This window comes from Hippocampus bargibanti, linkage group LG07, assembly GCF_051943395.1.
Source record: "Hippocampus bargibanti isolate YZ-2025 linkage group LG07, ASM5194339v1, whole genome shotgun sequence".
In the NCBI taxonomy this organism is placed as follows: domain Eukaryota; kingdom Metazoa; phylum Chordata; class Actinopteri; order Syngnathiformes; family Syngnathidae; genus Hippocampus; species Hippocampus bargibanti.
The window spans coordinates 10,258,740-10,277,529 of NC_142740.1; the positions used below are offsets into that span (position 1 = coordinate 10,258,740).

General features: G+C 42.3%; 1 protein-coding gene across 2 annotated transcripts in view; it reads left to right on the forward strand.

The window, feature by feature from the left end:
* The window catches only part of tmem125a (transmembrane protein 125a), a 48,939-nt gene extending 38,938 nt beyond the window's left edge, over positions 1-10,001 (forward strand). For both annotated transcript variants that reach the window (XM_089000923.1, XM_089000920.1), the window contains one exon: positions 5,313-10,001. In XM_089000923.1, the coding sequence (XP_088857049.1) occupies positions 5,689-6,387 (699 nt within the window). In that variant the 5' untranslated portion in view covers positions 5,313-5,688 and the 3' untranslated portion in view covers positions 6,388-10,001. The remainder of the gene's footprint in view (positions 1-5,312) is intronic.
* Positions 10,002-18,790: the final 8,789 nt, after the last annotated feature.

Consider the following 18,790-nt stretch of genomic DNA (forward strand, 5'->3'; position numbering starts at 1 on the left):
CCGGTTCTTGACAGTCGCCGTAGACCGCTCACCGCAGGAGACGCGTTGCCATCCCGGACGAGCCCCCAAAAATGTCAGAGATATGACAGACAGGCACCGTGGACAGAGACTCAGAACCAGAAAGATTGTCCCCACTGCCGGCAGGAGACGCAGTCATCAGATGACATACGTCTGAATTGTGCGCCCCTCTGCCAAGCTATTTATTGAGAGTATATGTAAATTACAGTGATATATTAGTAAACATAGTTTTCTTGATTATAATGCCACGCCTCTGGGCGTTCTGAGCACCAACAGCTGCAAGCAGTAAAACATAAGACATTTTAATTGGTTGTCTTTTCCAAGAACTGATAAGTTTGTAATCTGGCGCTTGTGCAGGATGTTTAAGACGTAAATAACTTTGGTGGAAAAGGAGTATCTAAAGCCCTAAATTCTGTGCAAGGCCGGACCTTCTAGAATCTTGATGGAGACGACAGTTCACCTTGCCGTGTCTGTTGCACTCAGATTTACTGTGGCCATCTGCGCTTTGACTGTAGGCCCATTGTTTAGTTGGTCAGCAAAGCACGGCACTTTTAAACATGATAAATTATTATTCTCCATCAATTACCCTGTGGATTATGTTTACAGCATCTCAAACCATCCCTCCTGTTGATACATGTGACCTACCATGGCTCAATCGAGCCACCATAGGGAACATGTTTCTCGGTAAACATGGTTTATTTTCTATTTTCTACAGCTTATCAACTAGTTTAGCACCATCGGCCAGCCACAAATCTTTTTCGGATTTTGTAGCTAACGCTTGCATCTCCTTTAACATTTGTGTGGGCATAATTCACGTTTCTCTTGATTTACGAGATTGAAAGTAGTCTAAGCAGCCTTCTTGGCGGCTGCATCTGCTCTCGCCTTACCTGAGGTAATCCTGTCTTTAGCCCTTGTGTGTGTTGCACATTTGCATACAGTCACACTTTTTGGAAAGAGGATAGCTTTCAACAATCCTCTCAATAAATCTGAATGTTCAACAATCTTTCCTTCTATCCATTTACGCTTCAGTCAATGCAACAATTTCTGTTGTGTGCGTTGAATACGTTTTTGGTAATGAACCATCAGCAATAATTTCAACGTGGATGCTGTCAGGTAAAGGTGTCTTTTCCAAATCAGGTTGTAGAAATGTCATCATCTTTTTTTTTCCTTTCTCTAGAAGTTCAACTTCTTTTTGGCAAAACTGTAACATAGTCAAGAAAGTTATATTACCTGTACTTTCTAGACTTTGGAACAAAGTGATTCATACAGTTTTTTTTCCTTCAGTTAGTGAATCAAGCAAGATGTCGTCAATGTACAAAAGAATTTGTGAAGTCATCGATTTTTTTTTTTAAGGTCAACAATACATGAAGACATTTCTTGTGAGAAAAAAAAAAATTGGTGTAACGACTGAGTGTCCCCAGTAGGGGACGTGTGTTCAAATCTATTCTTCCCAAACCGCATCTGGTCTAAAGCAGTAAGGGGAAAGAGAGGGCAGCCGTTAGAGGAAGTGGTGGAGTGGACCCCGCGCGCAGATCCTCCCCCTCTTTGACCACTGACTCCCAAGCTCAAATTCCCCATTTCACAGCTCGCCCCGCCTACCGCATCGGTTAATTCTCGGTCTCAGCAATGCCGATTTTAAGAACTTGGGCTCCTTTGTCCTTTTAAGGCAAGAGGTACTTTTTCAGCGGCCATCTTTGAAGACAAAGCTTTTTCATTCTTTCCAATCTGCTTGAATTGGTCAACATATATGAATCCTCATCATGTCTAGAGCGTCCTCTGTTTTCACAAATACCCCACTTTTTTATGTTGAATTTCATACTTTTTTCATATTTTTTCCATAATGTCCAGATGTTCTCACAAACCAATCTCCGTTGGGCTGTCACCTCCTCATGCGTAATGTTTGATCCCGTTGAAGTTTTTTTCCAGTATAACACCCTTTCACCCGATTCCAATGATGTCCCAGACATCTTGTTTCAATTCTTCAAGCGGATACAATTGTTCAGATCAATTTGCTTCGCTCCTTGTACGCAAAGAAACACAATCATTTGCAAAATCAGGTTGTAATTCTCGTATTCCTCCAGTAGGGGTCATGAGCGCTCCATGCTGCTGGTCTGCCCAAGTCACAGTTGGAGTCACCACCGGGGGGGCTACTCGCTCCCTCGGGGTGGAGCAATTGACTTCCTCTCTCTTCTTGAGAGCAGCGAAGGAGGGGTAGAAGAGGGAGGAGGAGGAGGAGGGGGAGGGGGTTTGAGGCGCTCGCTCGGGGCAGCCCACAGCCCCTCCCCTTGGTCTCCCATGGGGGTGTTCTGCAGTTTGAAACAATGGTTTCTGTCTATCTGCCACGAACGCCATCTTTCCATTGGGACGTGCAAGAGATGAAGCAATAGTTTCATCGTCAGAGCTCACTTTGGAAGACATCGCGACCATTGCTTTCTCCTCCTTTTTAATTCGTTTCACTTCAAGTTCCTGTTCTCTGATTCGCGCTTGTGTAAGCCATGTATCACAAGCTAAAATCTCATCACGGATCTTTTGGAGAGATCTGTCAACCGCAGATGCCTCTTGAAACTTCAAACGAAACATACTCTCTTTCAATGGCTCAATTTGCAAAGCACCAGAAAATTCACCATGTTCCATCCACTTCTTACAATAAAGTTCACTTCCTGGGAACTTTTTAGACATAAATTCAATATCCCGATGAATCGGAGCTTTCTTTGAAAAAATTGCACCCATTTTTCCAAATCTCCAACTCACAAATTCCTTCTGTTAACTCTCACACAGAAAAAGGCACACACCCCGCGATGTTGATTCGAACACAAAGAACAAAAGGGCGTAAAAAAAAAAAAAAAAAAAAAAAAAAAAAAAGACTTTATCAACATCGCAGGGATAATACTAGTGGGCCTCAATCGGCAGTACATTTGCACCTAAAAGCTACTAACCACTCATTTGACGACAATGAGGTTAAAATCTTAGCGAAAGAACATAGATGGTTTGAAAGGGGGGTAAAAGAGGCGATTCTTATAAAACAACAAAATCCTTCATTAAACCGGTCTGGTGGTGTGAGGTTCAATTTGGATCGTTCATACAATAGCCTGCTCAGGCAAAACAGGTTAGGCAACTTTCACAATGCTGATGAGGGTCGTTATGCTGATGAGGTGATACCGGGGGGAGTGGGGGTAAAAGGCCAATCGTTAGTCAGGAATGTAGGAACAATCAGTGGGGCCACAGGGGGGGTCCCGCGCCCCCCCCAACCTGAGAGTAGGGACCTATCATAGCTGTGTCCGGCGCCACCAGGTCTGGACATTAGGGATATATAAATGGGGCCGATACGACCAGTCAGACTTTAGTTCGCTGACGAAGCCTCTTGGATAGGAGGCGAAACGTCCGAAACCTTCACTTTTGTACAGATGACGGCTGAAGAAACCTTCTCATCGATGGACCACTCCTGTACGACTGAGAGCTTACACAGACGAAAAGGGCGTAAGCCGCGCCAGTCCCCAGTCACGATGCGCGTTCACACGCACACACAATGAATGCACTTACGTGCACACGCACACACACGCGCACTGACACGCGCACTAACGGCTCAAATGACTCCTTCGCCCCCCACCTTTTTTTCTTTGTGAGACAAAGCAACTTTTCTGTTTCACTATTCTAGCATAGAACAACCAATTTAAATGTATTAATGTTCACAGATAATCCAGTGCGAGTAGCAGCTGCGCTTTAAAATAACATATAACGTCCGCATCAGAATTAAAAAAAACTTTCGATTTCTCAATTCATCAGTGGCCCTCACACAGAACTGAATTCCAGGAAATCAACACCTTGTGAAGAATCTTTCACTGGAAAACCCCAAATCTACGTCGGCGTGTGGCTAAAACCAGACGCTTCTGGCCCATAAATAAGCACCAGAATTCGTCGCGTACACAATTCCGTTAGTGCACAATCGGTCCGGTTTTAATGGACTCCACTCAGTCCAAAAAAAACCTGTGTTACACCGGGAGGTACGTGGATTAACATGAATAAGACACCTCTGGCCAGAAATTGATCTCACAATACATTCAAATATTGGCTGCTAACTAGCGCGTCACTCACCTAGCGAACTTCGTGACACAGCCGTGTAGTTAATCAGTCAGAATGTCGGAAGTTCCACCGCCACCAAAAAGAAGTAAAATTATTTTTGTCTCTTGTGAGGAATCACAAGCAGGCTTCAGCGAAGAGAAAAAATCTTCGTCTCTCGTTGTCGCCAGTCAAAAGGCAGGTTCACCGGGGGGGATCGACTTTCCTCCACCTGTCTCCCGTGCGGAATTTTTTAACGGGCAGAACCACCGGGAGCTTTTTGAGCTTTTTTCTCGTCTCCCGTTAACTGGAGCACACAGGTGGCACTCTTCAAACGCTCCGGATGGCTGACTGGCACGGGTTTTTCAGCACCAATTAATGTCGGTTTAAACTCTTGTTTCTCTCTGGTTCGGTGTTCAACGAAGTTCTGTGATAAAAATATCAGTGACGACGATAGACGGTGAACAAAAAACTACTTTATTCTAGTGAGACAGAAAAAGCACTTCTCTCGTCTAGGCAGGAAGCAAAGGCAGGAGCACAGAGCAAAGAGCACAAAGAAAGAGAAGTGAAGAACTCCCGCTCTGACTAGTTTTTTGAACATACACAGGAGCGATCTGTTGTCCAATCAGCTACGAAAAACTCAGTGTTGGAAGGACATAGACTGAAACTTGATACTCGTTACATCCTGCTTTCACAACGATTTAACTAATACTTCATTATTCCATGTAGTCTAAATTGAACATGCAATAACATAATATGTTTACTAATCTAAGCATGAAATAACGTGATATGTTTACTAATGTGCATAAGCACTCTATCATGCACCTAAAATATTTTTTTTTTAAAGCTGACCATGCGCCTCATAATATGGTGCACCTTATGTATGGAAAACATTTTAAAATATGTGCATTCAGTGAAGGTGCCCCTTATCATGCGGTGCACCTTATGTATGGAAACATTTTTAAATATGCCATTTGTTTGAAGGTGCACGTTATAGTCCAGAAAATACTGTAAATCAATATGTCAATGTCTCAAGTGCCCCTGCTTCTTAAACTTGACAGGAATAAAGCAAAGTGAAAATGCTGGCAGATCGATTAATGTGTTTGCGAGTTACTCCAGCAATTGACACAGATGATATCATTTGGTGTCTCGTTTTTTTTTCTTCACAATACCTCATACCTAATGATTCAAAACACAAGGTGAGAAGGCTTAAATGTTTCAAATGTCTTTTCTTTCAGGTTATGTCTGCTGCCAGTTGGAAATTCGATTCCTGCCAGCACAAAGCGTAATGTGGATGCTATCGTTCCTCCAGCTTTGATCAATGAACCAGAATTAACTGTTAAGTTCTGTTTTGGATATAAAACACGAAGAGACAGGCAAGTGCTTTTAGACATAAATGGCATTGCCTACAAACCCCATGGTAAAGGCTCTCAAGTGACCTTGGAGACCTCACGGTTAACATTCAAAGTCACCTCCACAAGAACCTCTCCATTTGGTGCTCCCAACAGCGGTAGCTATCAGTGAAAGTGACATGACTTGAAAGGCTTCTTAAGTGGATTCTTTTTCCTCTGTGGTGGTGGCATCCCTATTCATCAGGCTGGGAGTGGCAGGAGGATGCCCGAATTGGACAACATTCCCCTCCCGAGGGGACTTGGAGGCCCTGAAATTGGCCTCCATGTTCCTACTGACCCAATTCAGATTCAGCACGGCATCCTGGAGGAACAAGTGGAGCTGTGGTGGTTCCGAGAACCCGGAAAGTCTCTGCTGTGCTATTCCATCGCTGTGTTGCTCATCGTGGGTTGTGGGCTTGGAGGTGTCGCACTCCTTTCCACCACCACCAGTGTTTCAAGCGAATGGCGGCTTGGTGCGGGCACAGCCCTTTGTCTCCTTTCTTTGGGAGTTTTGCTCAAGCAGCTGCTCAGCTCAGCCGTGCAGGACATGAATTGCATTCGAAGCCGGCAGCAGATTGACATGCTAAAAAGTGGAGGACTATCAGATTTCCTGGTGGTTTTGATCGCTGGAATGTCCCTGCTCATTTGTGGAGGGGTTCTACTGCATTTGGCCCTTTTGAACCACATGCCCAAACCTGGCCAAGCACTGAATGACATGTACATATCTGGTGTGGTGTTGCTGACCGGAGGAGGGGCTGCAGTTCTGGGACTTGGATTTTACTCTCTTGTGGTCATCCTGCATAAGAGAACTCGGCATGGGCGAATGGTTTTCAACAGGATTTTGAACATCTTCACCATTTCTGGACAGGTGGACCACTGGGTTCGTCGAGAAACTACCTCCAGTCTGGCTAATCTCATATGAAATTTAACAGCATGGTTGCAGCCATGTTTTGAGTTCCTGCTCCTTATTTCTATCCATTAAAGGACAACCGGCGCCTTCGGACAAGTTGTGTCCATAATTTGTAAAATCACTTCAAATGACTTCTACTGAGCGTATTTTACAAAGAGACACCGCATATATCTATATTTTACGTTTTAAGACTCACGCTGAATATTCAGGAAGTCCTGTTTTTGAGTTGGTGACGATGTGTACCGTGACGTCATGCCCTTGACCGAGAAAGCGACACACAATGCATTTTGGTTACTTGGTTTGGAATGAAAACGTGTTGATCCGTGTTGATGGCCAAATTAGAAGGAAAAACACATAAGTAACACAATGGTGAATCATTGTGTGCTGCACCAAGACTACTATTTGATACTAGCTGACACAAATTCCCAGCAGACCAATCAGCCCATTTCGAACGGAGCTTGGGCGCCATCTTGTGCATTTGAGTCCAGACGCCTCAAAATGACACGTAAGGACTTCTTTAATAGATTGCAAACATTTGTGCTTTCCTCTTCAGAACGATTTGAATCATATTCATAACTGGATGAGTAACAAGAAAGCATCTTCTCTGAATCTGAAGCCATTGTTCTGATTCTCGAGCAAGGCAAGACGTCTTGGCGTGACGTCACGAACAAGGGGGCGGGACCTTCTGAAACTGAAACTTTCTGAGGTCATTTTGAAGTAGTTTTGGGACACTGAGTCATTTTTGGATTGGATTAGATTGGATTTGCCTTTATTAGTCTCCCAATGGAGAAATTTACATTTCACAGCAGCAAAGTTATGAAAGGAATGAAAGTAGAAAAACAAAATACAGAAGCTGCTGGAAAGGCAGGCACTCTCGCGGCGCCATCTTGAAGTAAAAAAAAATAGAAAATAAAAGTAACTGTAAAAGTAACTAAGTCAAAAGAAACAAAAAACCTACATAACAAATAACATGACGACACAAAGACACAGAGAGTCATTCATTCTTAAGCACTTTCTGTACCCTCTTTGTTACACAAAGCAGTTCCAGATTTGTTTTATTGGTGTTTTTCCTTTGACTAAAAATATCAGCCTGCGTGTTTTGGGTATTTTAGATGCTATAAAACATTTTTCTGATGTCAGTTAGGAAACAAAAAAAATGGTGTCAGTTGTCCTTTAAACTTACTTCCAATATTTCCTGTTGACAAAGATGACACGTCTTTTCCAAATCGTCATTTTGCTCCATTTTTTTCCAGCAGCATAGTCAATCTTTTATATTGGAAATATTGCACTAAAAAAGACAAACTAGCAAAAGCTAAAGCTAAAAGCTGAACACATTGACTGCCCCAGCTGTACCCTGTCGCTTTAATATATTAAATTTGTAGATTCTTCGTAAACATAACAGCATTCTTCCTGAAAAAAATACAAACAAACAAAAAAAAAAGAGTCAAACATTTCCTTTGCAATGTTTCATGCACCCCGCCAGCTCTAAACTAGGGCATTAATAGTGAGTTTGTGCAATATGATCAAGCCGTTTTTACCTCACTTACGCTTCACTGAAAAGGACATTGCAATCCCTAAGGCAGGTATCGGGAACCTATTGCTCGCGAGCCATATATGGCTCTTTTCATGATTGCATCTGGATCGCAGATAAAACTAAGTACAGTGAGACCTTGGCTTACGAACTTAATTGGTTCCCAGACAGAGTGTGTAAGGCGAAAAGTGTTTATCCCATTTTTTTCCCGTAGGAAACCATTAAAATGAGAATAATCATTTCCCAGGTCTCCATAAAATATAATTTTCAACTAAATGAGCCTTAAAACTACACACAACATACCTTATTCTATGTATAATGCATGTGCTATTGTATTGTAATGAAAGAAATACACTGCATTGTATAATAAAGTCACTTTATTTACATTTGTGATGGTCTTTGATGGCTCTTAATTGACACCTGTTGCTTTCTGACTTGTAAGATCTTACGAAACTGAGGCATCACATTATCATTCATCATGTTGATGATTCTCATAGCCTTTTCTGAATGGAATTGTTCAATAAAAGCCTGCACATCAACTCCTGGATGGCCTGCTTCTGCTTGTCTTCTTGAAGGAAAATCAAATCTTTGGTGTTGAGGACCTCATTATGGTCAGCAACAAGCTCCTCTATGTCATCTGCATCCACTTCGAGTCCCATAGGTGCTGGCAGAGATTTTATTACAACAAAAGGCGCGAGTCGGATGATTCCACGGACGTGGAATAAAACGCGACAAAAGAAGGCGGGCGGGGCGATCCGTCCAGCACATTCACGATCCCGGAAAGCACAAAACTTACGCAGCGACACAGCGAGGCATCGTAATCATGTCACTAGTGAGGTGAGAATGACTCGTTGAAATGTCCCAGTATCGGTGATGAGGGGATCAACACGCACACCACGCACATTTGCTATCCCGGAAAGCACCAAACTTACGCAATCGCGGCTAACAATCACCTCCGGCAAAGCAAACTGTTTGACTTGCCAGCACAAGCGTCGTAATCATGTCACTGGTGAGGTGACAGCGACTCATTGAAATGAAATGAAATTAAAGTATCTTCTTCAGCTGGCGGAGGTCGCGAGCGGCGGCCCCGCCCCAGCTGTCAACTCGCACGTGACAATTTCGGTGTCACTAGTCACGTGAAAGCATCGACTAAATAACACCTTTGTGTAAAGCTTTTAGGCGAAGGACGGTAGCAATGGTGAACGGTACCGCGCTCTTTATTTGTAGAATGGTCGTAGAAAGGGAAGTGACACACAGCGTGAGAGATGTGTCAGGCTGAGATTCACATGACAGACGCGGTGTGCACATGTGACGCAACAAAAGCATACCTCGTTCGTGTTTCTCAATGATCTCCTTCTCCTGGACGGTGATTATTAGGGGATCATCTTGCATTAATTTCCTAATAGTAAAATTATATGCAAAAAGCTCCTCGGAGGCAATCGATGTGTGAATTCAGAGAGAGGGGGTGTGGAAAGGTGCGCCGGCTGGAGCGCTGTTCGGTCGTCTGCTTCCGCCGAAGATCCAAAGATCACTCCGCCAGATCCAAAGATCACTCCGCCAGCCGTGGTGGGTGTGTATCGCGAAAAGTAGTGCGTATTTGAAGGTTTAATTTTCATAAATTTGACGTTTGTAAATCAAAAACTTCGTAAGGTAAGGTGTTCGTAAGCTGAGGTCTCACTGTACATATTCTTTCTTTTTCGCTGTTCATTTCCCTATTAGGCTGCAGTTGGCTGAAAGCTGACACTGACCAAGTTTGGCTGAAAGCGCAATTTGATTGGATGATACTGATTTAGGTAGCGTTGATGTCACGACAGGTAAACGCCCCCTTTTGAATAAGCGGAGAAGTAAAAAAGAAGACGAGTATCATACACTTTAGGTTACGCTGAAGGATTCGCCTTTGTCGAGAGAAAATGTTGCGCCGTGATTCTAATTTGCAATGAAACAATATGAAATGAACCGGTCTGGTGGGGTGAGGTTCAATTTGGATCGTTCATACAATAGCCTGCTTAGGCAAAACAGGTTAGGCAACTTTCGCAATGCTGATGAGGGTCGTTATGCTGATGAGATGATACCGGGGGGAGTGGGGGTAATAGGCCAGTCGTTAGTCAGGAATGTAGGAACAATCAGTGGGGCCACAGGGAGGGGTCCCTTGCCCCCCCCCCCAACCTGAGAGTAGGGACCTATCTTAGCTGTGTCCGGCGCCACCATGTCTGGACATTAGGGATATATAAATGGGGCCGATACGACCAGTCAGACTTTAGTTCGCTGACGAAGCCTCTTGGATAGGAGGCGAAACGTCCGAAACCTTCACTTTTGTACAGATGACGGCTGAAGAAACCTTCTCATCGATGGACCACTCCTGTACGACTGAGAGCTTACACAGACGAAATATGGAATGAAACACCTCAACGCACCCAGCTGTCAAATTCCTAAAGTTCGCAGACGACACCACGGTACCACGGTCATAGGTCTCATCAAAGACGGCGACGAGTCTGCGTACCGACAAGAAGTGGACCAGCTGGAGCTGTGGTGCAGCCGTCAAAACCTAGAGCTGAACACGCTCAAGACAGTAGAGGTAATCGTGGACTTCAGGAAACATCCATCACCACAGCTGCCCCTCACACTATCCAACTGACTCGTGTCAACCGTTGAGACCTTCAAGTCCCTGGGAACCTGCAATCGATTAAAGAAGTCCGTCCGTATCAATTTGAGCCATCAGGACTCCAATGTAGCGCCCAGAAAATGCACAAGATGGCGCACAAGCTCCATTGGAAATGGTTGATTTGTGCGCTGGGAATTTGTGTAACCTTAGACATTTTTTATGCGTGTTAACGCAATTGCCTGAGACACACAACGATTCACCATCGCGTTATTCACGTAGTTTTCCTTTTAATTTCGCCATCAACACGATGTTTCCAGACCAAACAAAAAACCCAAAATGCACTGTGTGTCGCTTTCTCGGTCAAAGGCCTTCCCTCTGTGACATGACGTTGGGTATCGTCATCAACTCGAAAACATGATTTCCTGAATATTCAAGCGCGAGTCTTAAAATGTAAAATATAGCTACATGCTGTGGAATCTTGTAAAATGCGGTCAGTCGAAGTCATTTGAAGTGATTTTACAAATTATGGACACAACTTGTCCGGAGGTGTTGGTTGTCCTTTAAAGGAAATTTGTGGGGGAGAAAAGCACAAACAATGAACTGGTTACCAGTTGGTTGTAGGGTAAATGTAGAGGCGTACAGTCGTTCACATCATTTTCACTCCGTCACTGAGTTGAAACAGACCCCATGGTGTCCACGCACATGTCAGACGACTATGCATAATAGATTCAATGAACATTCTTTATTGTCTTTAGGTGTAAAATCATGAATAAATTGTTGTTTAAGACTTTGCAGTCCAACACATGTAGAAACGTAAAGGAGGTGAAATATGTTTGTGTGTTAAAGATGCATTTAGAGTGCACTTCTGACGACTGAGCCTTTTTTTCCGTTGTGCCTAAAAATACCAGTGAATTACTAGACGGCTTTGGATAGTTGAGTCAAATCATTGGCTCCACAAAAAGTATTTTCACCTTCCCAATGACCACATAAATCAGAGTTTGAGTCTTAACAAGAAATTATGCTGCTTTTTTATACTCTGTTTAAAATATGACAGTAATGTATGTCAGCTGCCATTGTGATTGTTCCAGGATTCTCCTTTTTTTTCTGCACTTTGAATGTATCCATGATTATCATAACAGTTTTTTTTGTGTGTGTGAATGAATGTGATTTTTGCAATCATGTTTTTTTTATCCCCGCGTTCTTATTTAATTGTATGATAAAAATTGAAGTCATATTTCTTGGTTATCATAATGGTTGTAGTGGCAATGATCCATGGCTGTCAAGACAAAAGCTCTTGAATCAAATGTAAATGGAAATAAATAAATAAACATAAGCATACAGAACTACCAACAAAATAAAAACAATAAACATGTGAAATAGGTTATCCATTCAAGGGGATATAATCACAAAAAGCATGAGTGGGATGGTGGAGTGGCTGCCCACCAGTGAAATTCCACAACCAAATAAATTTTGTGAGCTGCCTTTTTCCAAAAATGTGTCTCTGAGTAATCAACTCTGAATTTTGCTCGACTGTGAAGTAACAAAGCTAATTTACATCAACAGTATCAGATTTATTGGCCAACTATGCAAAAAAAATAATCACAAAGATGTTTATATTTACATGAGGGAGACAGAATGAAAAGTCGGGTGCATCACTGTAAAGTCAAAGGCCAAAAGGTCAAAGTCAGCTTTATTGTCAAATATGCTAAAATGCATGACATACAGCACATATGAAATTACTGTCCTCTTGGACCAAGCGTGCAGGGCACTTATAATGACTTTGACAAACATAATAAACACGAAAATGGCAATTTGCCAGGAGAGAGCGGAGCCGCTGCGCGTTCACTCACCGCCATCTTGGGAAAAAAACAAAATATAGTAAAGTCTCGTTATATCGATATCGGATATATCGATAGTCCCGGTTATATCGATACTATTTCTATGCACGCACAGAGAAAATTACATGCAAACAGGGTCGGATATATCGATAGTCCTGGTTATATCGATATTTTTTCGGACTCCCTTGAATATCGATATAACGAGACTTTACTGTAACAAATATGAAAACACACAAGAGCGGCCCGGTAGTCGAGTGGTTAGCACACCGGCTTCACAGTGCAGAGGTCGCCGGTTTGCGTCCCGGTCCGGCCAAACTGCGAGGCAGCTTGCATTTTTCTATCCATTAAATTGTTGTGCACTCCAAAGCCTCTTTTATTGTCATGCTCTCGTAACTTGTCACCATCCCTATCAGGAGCCAGATATAACCAACTTTTCATTGTGACATCAGTTTCCTGGTCTGTGGCCCAAGACCAGTTTGATATCCTAACTTGAGTTAAAAGGGTGGGTTGAGCCATGCTTTTGGGTCATCATAGCTCAGTTGTAGACTGGCCGTTTCCCAACCAAGAGGTTGGTGTTCCATGGCCATTGGAATGCGTCTGTGTAAATCAAAAAAGTACAGATGACGGCTGAAGAAACCTTCTCATCGATGGCCATTGGAACCATGTTGAAATATCCTTGCTCCTTATGATGTGACATCAATTGGTGAAGTGCTTTGAGCGTCAGTGATAGAAAACCACGATAAGCTTGTTAAGTGCTTCTTGTTCGCATTTAATCTGCATACTGTAGAAGTCTATATAGTTTGAAACATTTTTCTTAGTATAAAACTATTTTGTAAGTAGAACCCTATTTTAAAACAATATTTGAAACCTTAACCCATGTTCAAAACCCCATTTAGAAACCGTAAGCAGAGTTTAAAAAACATATTTCGGAATGCTATTTCTAGTTTAAGTGTTTAACTGGAAACACTGTAGGTATGGCGGATTGGCATTTTCCCAAGTTGATGCCGCCTGCTCACATCTACAATTAGGGGGATGTCGTGTGACCGGCCTGCCACCTATACTTGTCATCCGAGTGATAATGGTTTTAATAAAGACAATAAGACAGACATATGCAAAACCGTGTCCACTGCAGTGCCAGTGTTTTTGTCATTGGCACTGAAATTGCAGTTTTAGGACAACATAAACATTGGATTGGATTGGATTGGATTTGCCTTTATTAGTCTCGCAGTGGAGAAATTTACATTTTACAGCAGCAAAGTTATGAAAGAAATGAAAGTAGAAAAGCAAAACATAGGAGCTGCTGGAAAGGCAGCCACTCTCGGGGCGCCGTCTTGAAGTCAAAAGAACAAAAAAAACTAAATAACAAATACCATGACAACACAAAGACACAGAGAGACATTCATTCTTAAGCACTTTCTGTACCCTCTTTGTTACATGAAGCAGTTCTAGATGAAAGAGGAGAGGATCAAAGCGTCTCTTCACCAGTGGATCAGGGACATCATGGTGGAATGTGCACGTCGACTACAAGCTAAATGTTGAAAGCAAACCCGCAGCTGTAGCATCCATTGACGAAAAGAGATCGTCTCACATCTCCTGATTCACATTCAATGCAGTTTTAGAAACCTTCGACTCGCTTCCTTCTTTTTTTGCGATCATGCTAGCTATCTAGTTAGCTATCTAGGTATTTAGCTGACTACCGAGCTACAACTTTATTTGCTATCTATTTACTATCTATTAGCTATCTAGCTGGCTCATTAGCTATCAAGCTAGCTATTTATTAGCTATATAGCTAGCTATCTATTAGCTGTGAAGCTGGAGAAATAGCTATTAGCAAGATATTAGCCAGCTATCTAGATTTCTATCTATTGGCTGGCTATCTATCAGCTGTCGGGCTGCCTAGCTGGCTATCTAGCAGCTATCTATTGGCTGTCTAGCTGGCTATCTAGCTATCCAGCTGGCAATCTATTGGCTGTCTATTTGCTATCTAGCTGGCTAGATGGCTATCTATTGGCTAACTATTAGCTATCTACCTAGATATCTTTTAGCTATCTACCTATCTAGCTGGCTATCTATTAGCTAGCTAGATATATTTCTGTCGATTTAAGTTACTTCCCGGTTGTGTGACCGCTGGATCGCGTGGCTGCCGCTGCTCACCCACGAAAATAACTTGTCCTGTGACTGTAAAGTGACCTTGAGAGTTTTGAAAGGCACTTATAAATGAAATGGATTATTATTATTAATTATTATTATTATTATTATTATCATTATTATTATTATTATTTCCAGCAGCTCATGTATTTTGCTTTTCTACTTTCATTCCTTTCATCACTTTGCTGCTGTGAAATGTAAATTTCTCCACTGCGAGACTAATCAAGGCGAATCCAATCCATTTATAATAACATCATATAAATTATAATAATTAAATTGCTACAACTCGAGTATTATATCCCATTAGATTGTGCAGGTGTACTTCAAGTCGTTGTTTGAGTGCCCGCCAATAGCTTTTGAAGGCATCCTTCATATTTCGGCACAATGTAGTGTGAGTATTTGTGTGAGTCAAGCCTTTATCAGTCAATGGGTATGCTTCTGAAACACAAAATGAGTCACACAGTGAGCTATTGTTATGGAAAGAAAAGTGGTCCAGAGCACAAGGCTCTGCAAGGACTGGCACAGGTTGGCAGCACGCTCCTTATTAGATGCACGCGCGCGCACGCACGCACGTACACGCGCACGCATACACGCACACACACACACACACACCGCAAATATTTATTTTAAATTTGGTACCACTTTTGTATGTATGGGTTAAATGAGTGTTGATGTTGAGTGGGATGTGATCAACTCAATTGCATTCAATGCAAATTCATTCAACATTTATTTAACTTTTGACCAATTGTACATGCAAAATGCCACCTGAATTGTAGCACACACACACACACACACACACACACACACACACACACACACACACACACACACACACACACACACACACACACACACACACACACACACACACACACACACACACACACACACACACACACACACACACACGGTAGTATTGTCAGAAGTTCTTCTTTGGTGGATAAATCATCAAACACCATCCGGATGAAGACCATCAGCTGCGCCGTACTGCTACTGTCCACCGACTCGTCACACTGGATGCTAAACCACCTGCATCTCGCCAGATCCCGGTCGAGCTGGTCTGCCAAGTTCCCAGACATCGCCGAAACTCTTCTTACCATTGTAGTTGCGCCGAGTTGAACATCGGAGAGAGTGGAGAGTACATCGGTTCCATACTTCTCGTCTTTAAGTATAGTTTTAGCAATTAACATCATTGCTTCCTTGACAACCTCCCCGTCTGAAAAAGCTTTTTTTCTTTATCAAGAATTCCGTAGCTCTAAACGAGGCTTCTGTTGCTTTTTGGGAGTATTTAACCGGTCTCGTGAAAAAAGACTGCTGTTTGCGCAACGCTGCTTTTAACTCAAGGGATTTTTCCGCTCGTAGTGCGCTGCCCGGTGGGTAGTTAGCATGGTAGCTTTTGTGACACGTTGTGAAATGTCTCTCCACATTGTGCCGCTTTGCCGTAGCCACAGTTGCCCCGCAAATAATACACACGCAGGATCCTTTCACAGTGGTAAAAAAAAAACTCTACCTCCCAGTCATCGTGAAAATGATACGTTTTCTTTCTTTTTTCAGCCATTTTTGGGGTTAACTCCTCTTGTTCTCGCTGCCCCCGCTAGCTCTCCACAAACTCCGCGGTTTACGCATGCCCACATTACTGACCTTTCAACTATACTAGGTCAAAGTTGATTTATATTAAACACTTTTCAAGGCGTTTTTTTATATTGTTGCCTGTCGGTAGTCAAAGCGCGAAAGCGTATGGTTGGAGGAAAAAAAAAACAAAAAAACATGGTGTATTATTTATTACCGGTGTTCAGTGGCATTATTTGAGCTATTTTTAGAACAGGCCTGCGGGCGACTCATGTGGTCCTTAGGGGCGACCTGGTGCCCGCGGGCACCGCATTGGTGACCCCTGTGATAGAGGGTCATTATCAGTGTCTGAAATTTATGACAAAAAGTTACCGGACACCAGGGCAGACAACTCTAAAAAGATGCCTGCCCAGCCATAACGTTGCCTGCTCCATTTTTCACAACTTGAAACACAATAAGCAGACTAATCGAAAAAAAAAAAAATAATAACATTGTTGCAAAGTATTAAGGATTGATAATCAGAATATATAATAGAACAACACTTTAAAATTAAGTAATTGATGTACCTGCCACAAATGCTCCCTTGCTTAATTTATCGTAAATATCCCTTGCTGATGATTTTGCTTCAGTTGTCGTTTGTCCATACACTGTTCAGCATGTTGCACAATGCAATGTTTGCATTACGTCGCCTGCTACAAGCTACATGAACTCCTCTTTGCACGATGCTTTTCACGTCATAAATTTTGTTAGCTTCTTTTGAATCTTCCTTCTGGGGCTGAGGTTTTGGATTGATTCCTAACCACTTATCCATTTTCCTTGGGTTTTCTCTGTGTGTCTACTTTGGAAAATGATATGAAAATGCACCCGGAAGCAAGTTATTCGATACAGGCTTCTGATTGGCTGGCGAGTATGCCAATTGCTAAACGAACCGAAGTTCCGAAAATTTCCAAACTGAAATGTTTGATTTGAAAAATCGTTTGATTTTTTTTCCTTGAAAAAGTTGTACGCCCCAAGCGTCCGGACAAACGTTATTTCAGACACTGTCATTATTGGTTGATATGTTAGCCAAGTGTATGATAAATGAATGGATAGATGGGATGGTTGGACGTCAAGTTGTTCGATGATAGCCAAGTGAGTGATGAATAAATGACAACCAATAACATAAATAATAAGTTTGGAAGACGTTTGGATTCGGTTGAGTGATTCCCCGATTCTTTCATGCATCCTGTAAGGCCAAGTGTCAAAGTGAAGGCCCCGGGGCCAAACCAGGCCACACAAAATCATTTTATTCGGCCCGCGAAAGCAAATCAAGCATGTTATGTTCCGTGATGCTTGCTGAAGTTCGAACCAAAATTGCAATTTGTCATATGTAAACCATAATAACAATCATCATTCTTGACTTCAGGTTTGAAAACTACTTATTCATTAATTTGTTGTGCGTTCTGTATGTAATATGTGAAGGTGATGAAATATTCTAATGGCTTCCCCAAATTCAACATGGTCCTCAAGAGGAAACTGTAACTACAATATGGCCTGGGGCAACAAATGAGATTGACACCCCTGCTGTAAAGTGATAACATGATAATTTGCCCACTGGGTTAAACAGGTACAGATTCAATCGTAATCTCACTCAGCTATTGAACTCATGGTCAAGGGGTCCAAAGTGAAAGTACCACCACAGCAATGTACTCCGAAACATTTTAAAAGGAAAATGTTATACAGTGATACCTCGGCTTACGAACGACTTGGCTAACAAACTTTTCGGTTTACAAATGTTAAATTCACGATAATTTAATCTTGGCATACGAACTATTTTTCGGGATGCACACAGAGCGCCACAATGACTGATGTGTCGTTCGCGAACAAGCCCGTTCTCCTAACAAGCAAATGGTAGCCGACTTTTTTTGGTCCTCTATTCCGCGGCCCCAGTCTTTGGTTAAAGCCGCACGTGATTGGTCAAGAACGCAGCAGTGATGGGATGGGGGGTGTTACAGAAACACAGAGCTGCAAATAAAATAGATAGGCAGACGATACAGAGAGTGAGAAAATGGATAGAAAACAGTGAAATTTGAACTAGTTTAAACTTTATTGATAGTTCAAAGACAGAGTTACACTGCAAGGTTAAAATATCCCATCAATCTGGCTCCACAAATAACCCACATAAGCCATCTGTACACTTGATGTACAAAGCTATCAACCCAGCTAAACAGAACATATTTGATGAGGAACTAGGTTAAATTATCGCAGAGCAAGCATGGCAACTTCACTCGGATATCGTCAAGGGGCAACCTGGAAGTTGGTCATCCGTTGATGATTTCAAGGCGAGCCACGGATGGTTCGAGAACTTTAAGCGTCATACAGGGATTCACAGTGTCATCCGTCATGGTGAGGCAGCCAGTTCTGACGATAAAGCTGCCAAAACTTACAAGGAATCATTCCTCAAGATGGTGGAAGAAGAAGGGTACATTTCTCATGAAGTGTTTAATGCTGATCAAACCGGCTACTCCATTCCATCAAGCCATCAACAACCATCACAAAGGTAAATACAACTACTTTATTATACAGAACATTTTATTTCTTTAAATACAATACATTTATTATACATAAAATAAGGTATATTTTGTGTAGTTTTAAGGCTTAGAAAATTAGAAAATTATGTTTTATGGGGACTTGGGGATTATAATCATTTTAAAGGTTTCCTACGGGAAATTAATGTTTGGGATACAC